At 39.2% G+C, this 12,521-nt stretch overlaps 1 protein-coding gene across 1 annotated transcript in view; it reads right to left on the bottom strand.

The window, feature by feature from the left end:
- The window catches only part of NIPAL2 (NIPA like domain containing 2), a 71,731-nt gene that overhangs the window by 27,157 nt on the left and 32,053 nt on the right, over positions 1 to 12,521 (bottom strand). Inside the window, exon 4 of the mRNA XM_045980164.1 lies at positions 5,868 to 5,927. Within this exon, the coding sequence (XP_045836120.1) occupies positions 5,868 to 5,927 (60 nt within the window). The remainder of the gene's footprint in view (positions 1 to 5,867; positions 5,928 to 12,521) is intronic.

Raw genomic sequence — 12,521 nt, 5'->3', positions numbered from 1 at the left:
CCTCTTCAGAAAACCTTTCCCCAAAGATGGGAAAGATCAGAACACGTGCATTTGGACACATGAAAACATATGCAAGCTGGTTGGTTGTTTCTATGTGGACCAGCATGAAAGATCTAGATCCATCAGAGCCCAGAGAGTGGGGAAGTTCACCACTTGATGACCTGATGATCTACTCTGCACTTCCTCGTCTTTGAAGCTTTTACACACACACACACACACACGATTTTACACTTTGAAACTGGTAAAAATCACCTTCCTTCATCACTGCCATGTTTTGAAGTCCTTTTAGCAGAAATAATAAAGGTGAATGTTGGCTTTGCTAAAAGATTTATTTCATCCCATTTGGAATCTAGAATTCTAGGGGTAACTTAGTAAAATATCCACATTATAAACCTATGTAAAGAATGTGTTACTGTCATCCCTTTCACAGTACTTAAAATAATGGAAAGGAATCTGTGTGATAAAAAATTCAAAAGACACACAAGGGTGGTGAGCGAAAAGGTAAATCCTTGTACACCCTCGTGGTCCACCAGTTCCCCTCCTGGAAGTTAATACCGCCACCAATTCTTTGATTTCCCTTTTCAGAGGTGTTCTACGCTGGTGTGTGAGAGAGGGCACGCATCTGAGTTTTCTACACAAATGGCAGCACATTACATACACTCTTCTGTACCTTGCTTTTGTTCTGTGTAGCAGAACATCTTGGAGAACATTTCACATCAGTGTATCTAGGCCAGCCTCATTCTTTTTAAATCTGCATGATATCCCATTCTCTGGAGGGAGTGTTATTTAACTTAACTTTCCTACAGGGTCCCTGTTTCCCATCTGCTTCCACATTTGCATACTCTGCCCATTTCTACCAATGTAGATCTTCAGTGTGTTTCAAAACTCCTAGAAAACAAATAAAATGACTCACGATTTTGCAATTATACTTTTAAAGTCCTTTTGCACGTGCATTATATCACTGGAGCCCCTTGTCACTGTGGGTCTACTTAATGACTCTAGGGCAGATCAGTAGGTCACCCATTGTTTCTTCTTAATAACTTTAATTTCTGTTTCCTCTGACAATTACAGAGGTAGTTCCAGAGAATGGCTGTTACACGTTTGTTTACGGGGTGTCGTTTGTATTTGTCTGTGTGACTCATGGTCTCCTTTATGGATCATGTGCTCAGGTTTCCTGAGTGTTTAAAAGTGTTGAAGACACTCATTAGTAGCTCCTTCTATAAATTTCTTTAAAATGCATTTATACCCCATATTTTTCTAAACGTGGCATGAGATGTCTTTTCCTAATATTTTTATTTCAGTAAAGCCACAAATATTCTTTCATTGGAAAGACACAGATCTCTACATTAGAAAACTTGCTAGTTTACCTTCTACTGGTCTGTTTGCCCAAGAGAGTCATCTGGAAACGTTAAGATACTCAAGGAGGGGAAGCTGCACTTGGTCTGCTCTTTGCCCACATAAATGATTAAATTCCAGGTCAAAACTTGGATCATGAAAGTCTAAACCACGCTGAAACTGCCCCCATAGAATTCAAATTTCACTGCTGCTTGCTGGCTGGAAAAGCTTAGGCATGTTATTTATCTCTCTGTGACTTAGTCACTTCCTCTCCAGGTACAAATTAACTTGCCACACCTGCTAGATTCCAGGAATTTGGTTGGATGAGAGCTGACTAGATTTGAAGGTTCACCTGGAGGCCTGATGTGACAGAGGGCCCTGACACAGAGCTACCTCAGGATACTGACCACTAGGAGTCCAAAACTACCTCAGTTATGCTTAAAATTTAATCGAAAATTGGCAGCTCTTTCTGCTCATGGGTCCCGTCCTGCACTATCATGAAAGCACCTTTTTGTTTGAGGCAGGTCTGAAACCAAAAGAGCCAATCTGTTCTCTCAACCAGAAATGATGGTTTTTTTGGCTTGATCAGTATTCTCAATTCTGGCCCTTACCCAAGCTGACCATTTGGTGTGGGAGAAGGAAGGAAAAAGATGGTCCTCATGTCACTATTAATCTCTTGACATTCTATCTGGGAAACCATTTATGGGTCACTTGAAGTAATCAAGTTACTGGTCTCTGGAGAGTACTGATGAATTGACTTTTTTTTTTTTAACGATGATACTATCTGGACTTATGTCAACTAGGATCTCACATTCTATTGGATTTAGTACTTTTGATGACTAAGGGAGAAGAGAGGGGAAAGTACTATATAGGTTTTGGCTGATTGAAGGGGAGAGAAATCTGGAGCTTTTTAAAGGAAAAATAATCATTAAAATAATTTAAAGTTATTAGTCCACTAAGAATCAGAGCACAGTCCAAAGCCTGTCATTGAGTTAATAATAGTTGGCGAGTCCTTTCAGAAACAGCTTTTGTGAGGTCATTTTTTGAGGCTAGTGGTGAAAAGCTTCATAGCCACAGAGCAACATTTGGCAATAAATTAGTTCAGCTTGTTTCCACATGGCTCCAAAATCTTCATTTGTTCCATCATGAAAAACAAACTTTCATTTGCTTGAAGTAGGGAAAAATAAATGATTTTCTTTTGCACATTTTGACAATTTAATTTTTAGCATGCTTATATGTTAATCTTTTTTTTTTTTTTTTTTTTTTAAGCCACTAACCTCTCTTTTCCCTATTTGGTTTTAGTCTCTGTAAAGAAAAAAAAAAAAACAAAAACAAAAAAACCCCCCTGCATTTCTAGCTCTTTATAGAAAGAGCAAAAATTTCTCAAGGCAATGGCAATACAGACCCAAAGAAAACACCTGTGACTTAACAGATTACTGAGTGAGGCTGGGGAGAAGTCCTTTTCCCCTAGTCTGAAGTGGGTTATTACATTTCAGGTCATGATAATGTTGTGACATTGCTGTGGGAGGTGCGGGTATGGGATGGATGGCTCCCTTGTTTCTTCTCCTTACACCACTAAAGTCAAGAATCGATCACTTGTAACTTCAGTATGAAATGAATGTGACATCAGTTATACAGCTCTACTTAAAAAGCATTAAATTAGGAAAGCAAAAATACCCAAGGGAATTGTGGAAAATGTTAGTTGGATTACTAAAGTTTGCAAAGGTATCCTAATCAAGGTTTCCTCCGATGAACCACAGGAGGACATGTAGGGGTAGAGGGTTGAGGTAGCAGTGATAATGGTCATAACATGGAGCGCTTACTATGTGACAGGCTCTGTTCTAAGAGTTCTGCCTCTGTGAACTCATTTAATCCTACAGAGTAGGAAATATCATCTTCATTTGAAAGGTGAGGAGAAAGAGGAGATTAAGTAACTTTGAAAGGTCACACAGCTCTCTGTCAGTAGAGACTCACCCTCAGCCATCACGTATGGTTGTATCAGGCTGCCACTATTAGAATACTGGTCTACCGCTCACTGGTTACAGGACCTTGGGCAAGTTAGTTAACCTCTTTAAGTATCAGCTCTGTAGATAGGTTGCTCCTACATTTAAATGAGATAGTTTATGTAAAACACTAAGAGCACCTGGGAAGAGGAACTAGTCAATAAATGTTAGCTCTTCTTAAAATAAGAGAAATTAGCAAAGAATCAAAGAGTTAACAGAGGCTTAGTTCTTTATATTATTGTTGTCTTTTGGTATGTGTGTATATGTGTGTGTGTGTGTGTGTGTGTGTGTGTGTGTGTGTTTCTTATTGCCAATATTACATTTTTAGTATTACCTCTCAGGAATGAAGTTGATCGCAGAAATGATGACAATTATAGTAACAAGGCTTTATGGTTCTCAATGTGCTTATACAAATTATCCAATTTGATCCTTCGAACAATCTTCTATATTTGGACTGAGGCCCAGGGAAGTTACGTAGTATTACGTGGCCACATAGTTGACAGAAAAAGTTGAATCCAGATTTGAACCTATGAAAGTGAGTTTAATTTATACCCTTTGATGTTGAGCTAGTTTACTGGTTTTAGTAATGTTTTGTTGATCTTGGGATTTCCAAGTACATAAGCAAATCATCTGCACACACTGATATTTCTATTTTTTCCTTTCCCATAGTTGTGACTTGATTTTTTTTTTTTTCCTAAACTGATTGGCAGCAGTTAGAGTGCAGAATTAAATAGAAACTTACCCTGCCTTTTTACACCTTTGTTAATACTTCTTATGTTAGTTCCTCTGTACATAACCCTCCAAATGCTTAGGAATGGCCCATGCCTGTCCTATCCGGCCAGCAGAACTGATTGAAATGTTCCCGCTCTAAAACATCCTCTCTGAGCTTCTCAGCTAGAGTAACCTCTATTTATTTTAAGCAGGTGGTTCTCAACTGGGGCTGATTCCATCCCCCAGGGGACATTTGGCAACATGTGACATCATTTTTGGTTGCCGTAACGAGGGCAGATGGTGCTACTGGCATCTGATGGGTAAAGGCGAGGAGGGATGCCGCTGAACACCCTGAAATGCACCGGCCAGCCCCCCGCAGTGAAGAATTCTCCAGCCTAAAATGGCAGCAGTGCTGAGGTTGAGAAAACCTGTTCTAAACTAAATCCTCAAGGCATTAGGACACATATTATTTTCTGCTTTTAAAAAACTTACTACTGTATACATTTTATCATTGACTGTGTTATTTGAGGGCCGAGAGGCCATTGCCGTCATCTTTTTATCGCCAGTGTTCACAATAATTAGCAAGTCTGCCTCGTATCCAAGTGTACTACCTCATTAAATACCTCAGCTTAATTTAAACTCAAGCAACCATTAACTCCAGAAGATGACATATGTTAGATAAAATGATTTAGCTTCCTGGAGACATCTGATAAATGAGAAAAGTGATACGGGACCTAATTTTTTTAATTTGTAAAACTCAGACAAATGCTCATTCTCCTTGCTGACTCCATGCCTCTTCCCCAGATGATTCCATAAGCCATGATATATTTAAAAAAGAGTAAAGAACACTAATATATGTGAAAAGATACAATGCACATATGAGTGCATTTGGGAAAACACTGGAACTATGACAAATCTGATGATGTCGACTAAAAACTCTACTAGCAGAATTAAATCAAGGAGGAAGAAGTGGTGAAAACACGTTTAAGACACTGGGCTCAAGGGAAACACAATCAGGGAAAAAGAATTCTCAACATACCAACACTGGTGTCGCATTTAAAGCTCAAATTTTTAAAAAAATCTGATCTCCTTGGAAGCGAAGAGACATTGCCTTTATTTAAAGTGTCTAAAGTATCATATTTGTTATCAGATTTGTTATCAGATGTCAGCAGCAATTCAGAGAGCATTTTGTCGAGGAAGAAAATATGAAGTTCCAGAACTCTTCTCACAAGGGATATTTCCAATAAGAGGAGGAAGACACAACCAACACATGATGGGTTTGCTATATAAGAACAATCTTTCTGTCAGGAAGGCTACTGTTCTTTTCCACTAGTAGCTGTATTTCTAAATAAAATTTTGAAGGGGAATGTTCTGTGTTACTTTTGGAAAGAGCGAAGTACAAATTAGGTAGTTAATTGGTGCATCTGATTTTTGTGTGGTTTTCATTTTTATGCAGTTCTTCCATGGAACAGTCGAACAAATACAGCCTTTGAAGTGGAGTTCTTCTATTAGGTAACACAGATGTTTTCTTGGATTTTATTGTGCTCATGAAAATTTCATAACATTCATAATAATAGTAATATAAAATAATAATTCACTGTGGCCAATAGCATGAGCAGCGGGCACAATGACAACTGAACTATTTCACGAGAAGGAGCAGAAGGCAGCTCCAGGAAAACACCATTCATCTCCAGATGAGATTTATCCATTTCAGTAATTTGTTCCCAGTTTTTAATGCACCTATTTTTTTTAATGGATAGTATTATTTGTTTCCTGATTAAGCAGTGCTACAATTACATGAATTAACCAATTACTTACCTAGTAAATCTGAAGCTCTTAAGTTTTCTTTCAGAAACATAACAGAAATAATGGCGCTACCTAGAAAGAAAATGGCCATTAGTGGCTTTTCCAATATAAAAACATACATTATGTGGTGCCATTTGAAAGGAGTTAAGCACTTTGTGTCTTATACCTAGACTAGCTATGTCCTGGTCAGAGGCACCCAGTAGCTGTGGCTGTGAAAACAACTTTATCCCCCTCGTGCTTGAGGATACATAGAAACTGGCCTGGTTTACAATGGACCAAGGACATTGGCTGAGATAGTGCCCTGCAGACAGCAAGGGCATAATAAAAGCTTACTAAGTAGCTAAATGAACAAATGGAAGGAAGGAAGGAAGGAAGGAAAGAAGGAAGGAAGGAAAGAAGACAGAGAAGGAGGGAGGGAGGAAGAGAGGGAGGGAGTCAGGGAGGGAGGCAGAAAGAGCGAGAAGGGATGGAAAGAAAGAGTGGAAGGAAGGAAGTTTTTTTTTTTTTTTTTTTTAAAGATTTTATTTATGTATTTGACAGAGAGAGAGATCACAAGTAGGCAGAGAGGCAGGCAGAGAGAGAGGAGGAAGCAGTCTCCCTGCAGAGCAGAGAGCCCGATGCGGGGCTCGATCCCAGGACCCTGAGATCATGACCTGAGCCGAAGGCAGCGGCTTAATCCACTGAGCCACCCAGGCGCCCCAGGAAGGAAGTTTTAACTTTAAATCTACACCAAACTGAAACTCATGATTTGCCTTCATCTCCTCCGATAATTCCTATTCTAATGCTACCTCTAAGGAGCCCCAGAATCCTAGTACTTCTGCCATCCCCCCTGTCCACACCACACATCCAAAAGGATCTCGGGTTTGCTGGGTCTGAATTTCACCATCTGTCCAGCCCATCCCCTTTTCTTCAGTCCAGTGTCCCTGGGCTGCTCAGGCTCAGACCTCAGGCTCCTGCCACTTTACTCACCACATTTGTTCTTGATCTCTTTTATATTCTACGCCCATCCTTACTCAAATCATCAGAATTCCCAGAACCACCATTTAGTTCCATTCTAAAGGACTTTCATTTGTGTTATCCCCTTTGCAACTCTGCCTCCATTCTTGTGACTAGCTCTGGACTCAAGGATCACCTCTGGATTCCCCTAGACCCAGATGACCAAACCACCCTTTTGTGTAATTACCCCTGCAATATAGCTTTCTTATTACACCGAAGGTTTATTTGCCTGTCTCCCCTCAAAGACCATCAGTTCCTTTGACTCTGAGATATGTCTTCTTCTAAGATCTCCTGGGTCTACCTAGCACACAAAGAAGAGAGTTTGTGGGATCGCTGCTCTGCATTTGCTGGCCTTCATGGCATAAGATCCTCTTTCCCATGACTGATGCTACTGAACCCTCAACCTTCAGTGAGCCATGACCTGCTACTATGGCGTCAGGTTATAGAGGATATGTTGAATCTCTTTGAGTTTCCTAGAGGCTTGGGAAAATCCAAACTTGCAATAATACAAAATAATATACAACATAATTTGTATTTAAATTTTTAAATTAAATACAAATTTAATTAAGTTTGGGGGAGGGGCGGAGAGAGAGGAAGAGGGAGAATCTTAAGTAGGCTCCACACCCAACATGGAGCCCAATGTAGGGCTTATCTCACGACCCTGGGATCATGACCTGAGCCAAGGTCAAGAGTAGGATGCTTAACCGATGAAGTCAACCAGGTGCCCCTGTATGTTAAATTTTTAACAGAAATTGTTAGCGATGTTTTAAAGTTTATTTTTTGAAGTAAAAATATACAGAAGAAAAGTCATCATAAAAATAGCTCATCATCTGGAGAAAACCGCTGTTAATATGTTGGTGTGTTTATTTTACCTTAGCTGAGATAAAATTGTAATGCAAATTTTTTTCAGTTTTCTTACTTATCGTATTATTACACTTGCCATGTCATTTAAAATTTTAATGAGTCTGTATAATAATTCATTAAATCAGTTAAATTTGAATATCACTATACCTGGTATTCTAACAACTGATTTAAAACAAAATAAAACCACACCAGAAACCCCCATTCAAGATAAGCTGGGATTCTCTCATGTTTTCTCCATCTTTCCCTCAACTAGCTCTCTTATTCAAGTTGAGCTATGTCCTTGCAAACTTCTCCTGGGCGAGTTATTTATCGGAATGGATGTTTTACACAGAATAAACAGAGCATGGAAAAAGTTCAGCAAGCATGAATTTAATTGGGTGGTGTGGCTTACAAACACTAAAGCAATGTTTTCCCTTCAGACACATAGCCCATTATATTAAGAATTGAGTTTCGGACAGGTGTAAAAACATCGGAAAATTTTCCATTTCATATTTGAACCAAAACAATTCAGGGAAACTAGTTTCATACGTTAGAGAATTAGAAAAGGTATAAAAACCAAGACCCCGTTCCCATCCCATCACTGACTCCCTGTGTGACTACATAAGGAATGTGTGCAAGTGGAGAGAGGCAGATTAATAAGAAATAGGTGAAGAGTCACTACTAACACATATCACAAGCATTCCATGACAACAATCCTTGAGACGACTGTCTCACAGCAAATGAGTCCAGGGAGAAGGGAGACACGGCTTATCTGGAATGGGGACAACTTAGAACTGGTGGGAGATACAGAGACAATTTAGTCCAGGTCCTAAACGTGGTATTTGGGTGGTAGGTCCACAGAAGTGGTCTGTTTATTCATTGATCCATTCATTTAACAAACATTTGTATTAAAGCACAACTGGAACCAAAGCTCACATTTCCTTAACCCTGGTCCAGGGCTCTTGCAACGGACGCTACACTCCATTGCCTCCCTGGAAGGGAGAACAGTGTTGTTTTTCTCTTCTTGCTGCTAAACCAGTTTCATAAACAATTTCACTTTTAGAAGGGATGGGGGAATTGCTCTGTAGGGGACAATTTCATTGCTAACAAGGGACAGGATTGGTAACAATAAACTTGAAATATACCATATGCGTGAAATGATATCAATTGCCATAAAAGCTGTCAGCGTTTTATGAACATAAATATGCTACTTTTACTCTCTGAAAGGACTTATGTCTAATACACTTCTGTACTCATTTTTTTGTTTAAGAGAATGTGAGCTTTTCTACAAAATTGTTAGATGAAAGAATAAGATTTTTAGTTTTATTTATCTAGCGAAGGGAGTGATAAAAAAGAACATTCTGTTAAGAAACACTCACAATTCATTTATCTTTCAAAATATGGTTAAAATGAGAGCTGTGCTGCGCAAAAAGACAGTATCTGAGCAACAGCTCATAACATGACTTCTAAGTGGAGCAGTAAATTTTTAAAATGAGAAAAAATAAATAACCTGAAATGTGCCATATATATATTTGCAATCAGAGATTTGTCAAGCTCAACCCTGTCTCGTTGCTGCTGTAACAACCACCACTGCCTAGTAAACACCTAGGAAGAGGAAAGAACTACTCTGCTTTTACTCCTATAGTAAAAGTTAATATTCGGAAATAGAGCATTTCAAGACCAATAGTTTAAAAAGCATTAACACAGAGCACAGTTGTGAATTAAACAGATTTGTGCTAGGTATGATTAAACTATAGTGACTACTGAGCATTCACTTCAGCACTCATGGTTTTGTGTAGATTTCTGCCTGGGGGCGTATTTGGTCAGAGGTTCAAGAACCCTTTTCCCTTCTGGCCCTCATACGGACACAGACCAAAACAGAGTGCTGACAGACGGGTCTACACAGAGAGTGTCCGTGGGCACTTGGGGGTTGAATTCATGACATGGTGTCACACAGGGACTCCAGAGCCAGACACTGAACCACAATGAGCATAATGCATTAAAAAAGAAAAAGTGAGACGTAGCATTTGTAAGAAAATATACCAAAATTTAAACAGTGGTTATGTAGAACTTATGGTGGGAAAAAAAAGACAGCAGGAATATTTTCTGTAAGGGGAAAAAATAAGAAAGCTCTAGTACTTTCTCTGGTACAAAATGGTGTTCCCATGAGGCATTTTATTAATGTATTCACTAGGCCTTAAAGTTCTAATGCTTCACTGTCAGGAAGACTCTCAACAATTATCATAGGACAGTCAACTATTCTGTTTTTAGCCATTCAGGTGTCACTCAGATCAGCAATCAGAATGGAGGTCCTTTCCGGTCAAGGTTGACACAGAGAAGCTTACATGTGCGAATTCTGATTCAGGTTACCAGATGAAAACAGATTAAGGCCAAGCAAGATTCTGGTGGCTTCTGCTGAACCAAGTCTAGATGTGGGGGAGGGTGCCAGTTCCAGCGGTAGCCACGTGACCTGGTGTTGAGCTTCATAACGCTCCCTGAAATGAACGCCAAGTTTGTCTTTTCTTTGCCTCCTCTCTAACATCTCAGAGACTTGGTCCAAGGACTGGCTTTTACTATGGAAGAGTTATTTCACTTAACGTGGTCAAGGGCTAATGCTCTAAGATCCATAGCAGGCCACAAGTGAAACAAAAAGATAACTATAAAATAATCCGGGGCATGGGAATTCAGAAAGGTCATATGAACTTGATTTGGGTTTCTTCTGTAATAGCCACCATAGGGATTAATAAATCAGAAGTTAAGCATCATATTTCTATATGTTAACAATAAAACTCAAAGGTAGATTTTTACAGGGGAGTTTAGATCTCTGTGTCTGCAGAATAGAGAACTGAGGACTCCATTTTTACACTTATATGTGTAATTTTAGCTCTTATTTTCTAAATATTTTATTTATTTACTTGACAGACAGAGATTACAAACAGACAATGAGGCAGGCAGAAAGAGAGGAGGAAGCAGGCTCCCTGCTGAGCAGAGAGCCCAATGTGGGGCTCGATCCCAGGACCCTGAGATCATGACCTGAGCCGAAGGCAGAGGCTTAACCCACTACGCCACCCTGGCGCCCCTTAACTCTCTTTTTACTAAAGGTTTAACAGTACAGAAGAGTTTGATACTATTTAATGTGTCATACTATGGCACTGAAAAATATTTTGTTCACATTTACTACTTCTCATTTTTTACTCTTGATGACAACTTAATTTTAAAAATCTTTTTTAATACTTTAAGTATAATTGACAGACATTACAATATAATGATTTGATATTTGTATTTTGGGTTTTTTCCTCTTTTTCTAAATTTTATGTATTTATTTGAGGGGGAGAGCATGCACACACGAGCGGGGGAGGGGGAGACAGAGAAGCAGATGCTCCGCTGCTCAGGGAGCCCAAGGTGGGGCTCGATCGCAGGACCCAGGGATCATGACCTGAGTGGAAGGCAGATGGTTAACTGACTGAGCCACCCAGGCACCCATGGTTTTTTGTTTTTGTTTTTATTTTTTATTGAAGTATAACTACATACAGTGTTATATTAGTTTCAGGGACACAATGTAATGATTCAACAATTCTGTACATTTCTCAGAGCTCATCAAGGTTAGTGTACTCTTTTAAAATTTAATTTTTTATTTGAGTATAGCTGATACACAATCTTACATTAGTTTAGGTGTACAACTCAGGGATTCGACAGGTGTATACATTATGCTATGTTCACCCCAAGTGTAGCTACCATCTGTCCTTTTACTTCATTATTACAATAAACACTATATTCCTTATGTTGTACCTTTTACTCTCATGTCTTACTCATTTCATAACTGGAAGCCCGCATCTTCCACTCTTTTTCACCCATTTTGCCCAACCCCCACTCCGTCCCCTCAGAACCACCAGTTTGTTCTCCCTCTGTATAGGCCTGATTCTGCTTGTTCTTTGTTTATGCATTTTGTTTTTTTAGATTCTACTTGTGGGGATTCCCTTAAGTATCCCTAAAAATATTGAGCATCTTTTCATTTCTGTTGGCCATCTGTATGTCTCCTTTGGAAAAATGTCTATTCAGGTCCTCTGCCTATTTTTTAATCCACTGAGCCACCCAGGCGCCCCCTCTGCCTATTTTTTAATTGGATTGTTGGGGGTTTTGGTGTTGAGTTCTTTATACATTTTGGATATTAACCTCTTATTGGATATATCATTTGCAAGTATCTTCTTCCATTTGGTAGGTTGCCTTTTTGTTTTGTTGATGGTTTCTTTCACTGGGCAAAAAAGCTTTGCTTTTTATGTAGTCCCAACAGTTTATTTTTGCTTTTGTTTCTCTTGCTTTAGAAGACATAACTAGAAAAATTTTTCTACAGCTGATGTCAGAGAAATTACTGCCTATGTTTTCTGGTAGGATTTTTACAGTTTCAGGTTTCACACCTGAGGTCTTTAATACATTTTGAGTTTATTTTTGCGTGTGGTGTCGGAAAGGGGTCCAATTTCTTTCTCTTACATGCAGCTGTTCCGTTTCCCCAGCACCATTTGTGGAAAAGACTGTATATTCTTGCCTTGTTTTCATAGATTACGTGACCACAGAAACATGGGTTTATTTCTGGACTCTCTGTTCCGTCCCGTTGATTGATGTGTCCTTTTTCGTGCCAGTGCCAGACTGTTTTGGTGACTACAGCTTTGAGTATATCTTGAAATTTGGGACTGTGATCCCTCCAGCTTTGTCTTTCTCTCTCAAGCCTGCTTTGTTATTTAGGTTGTTTTGTGGCTCCATACAAATGTTGGGATAATTTATTCTAGGTCTATGAAAAATGCTGGTATTTTGATAGGGATTGCATTACTT

The sequence above is a fragment of the Meles meles genome, chromosome 1 (assembly GCF_922984935.1).
Source record: "Meles meles chromosome 1, mMelMel3.1 paternal haplotype, whole genome shotgun sequence".
NCBI classification, from domain to species: Eukaryota; Metazoa; Chordata; class Mammalia; order Carnivora; family Mustelidae; genus Meles; species Meles meles.
The sequence above is the reverse complement of the archived record's forward strand: the minus strand, read 5'-3'. Positions and strand labels throughout refer to the sequence as shown.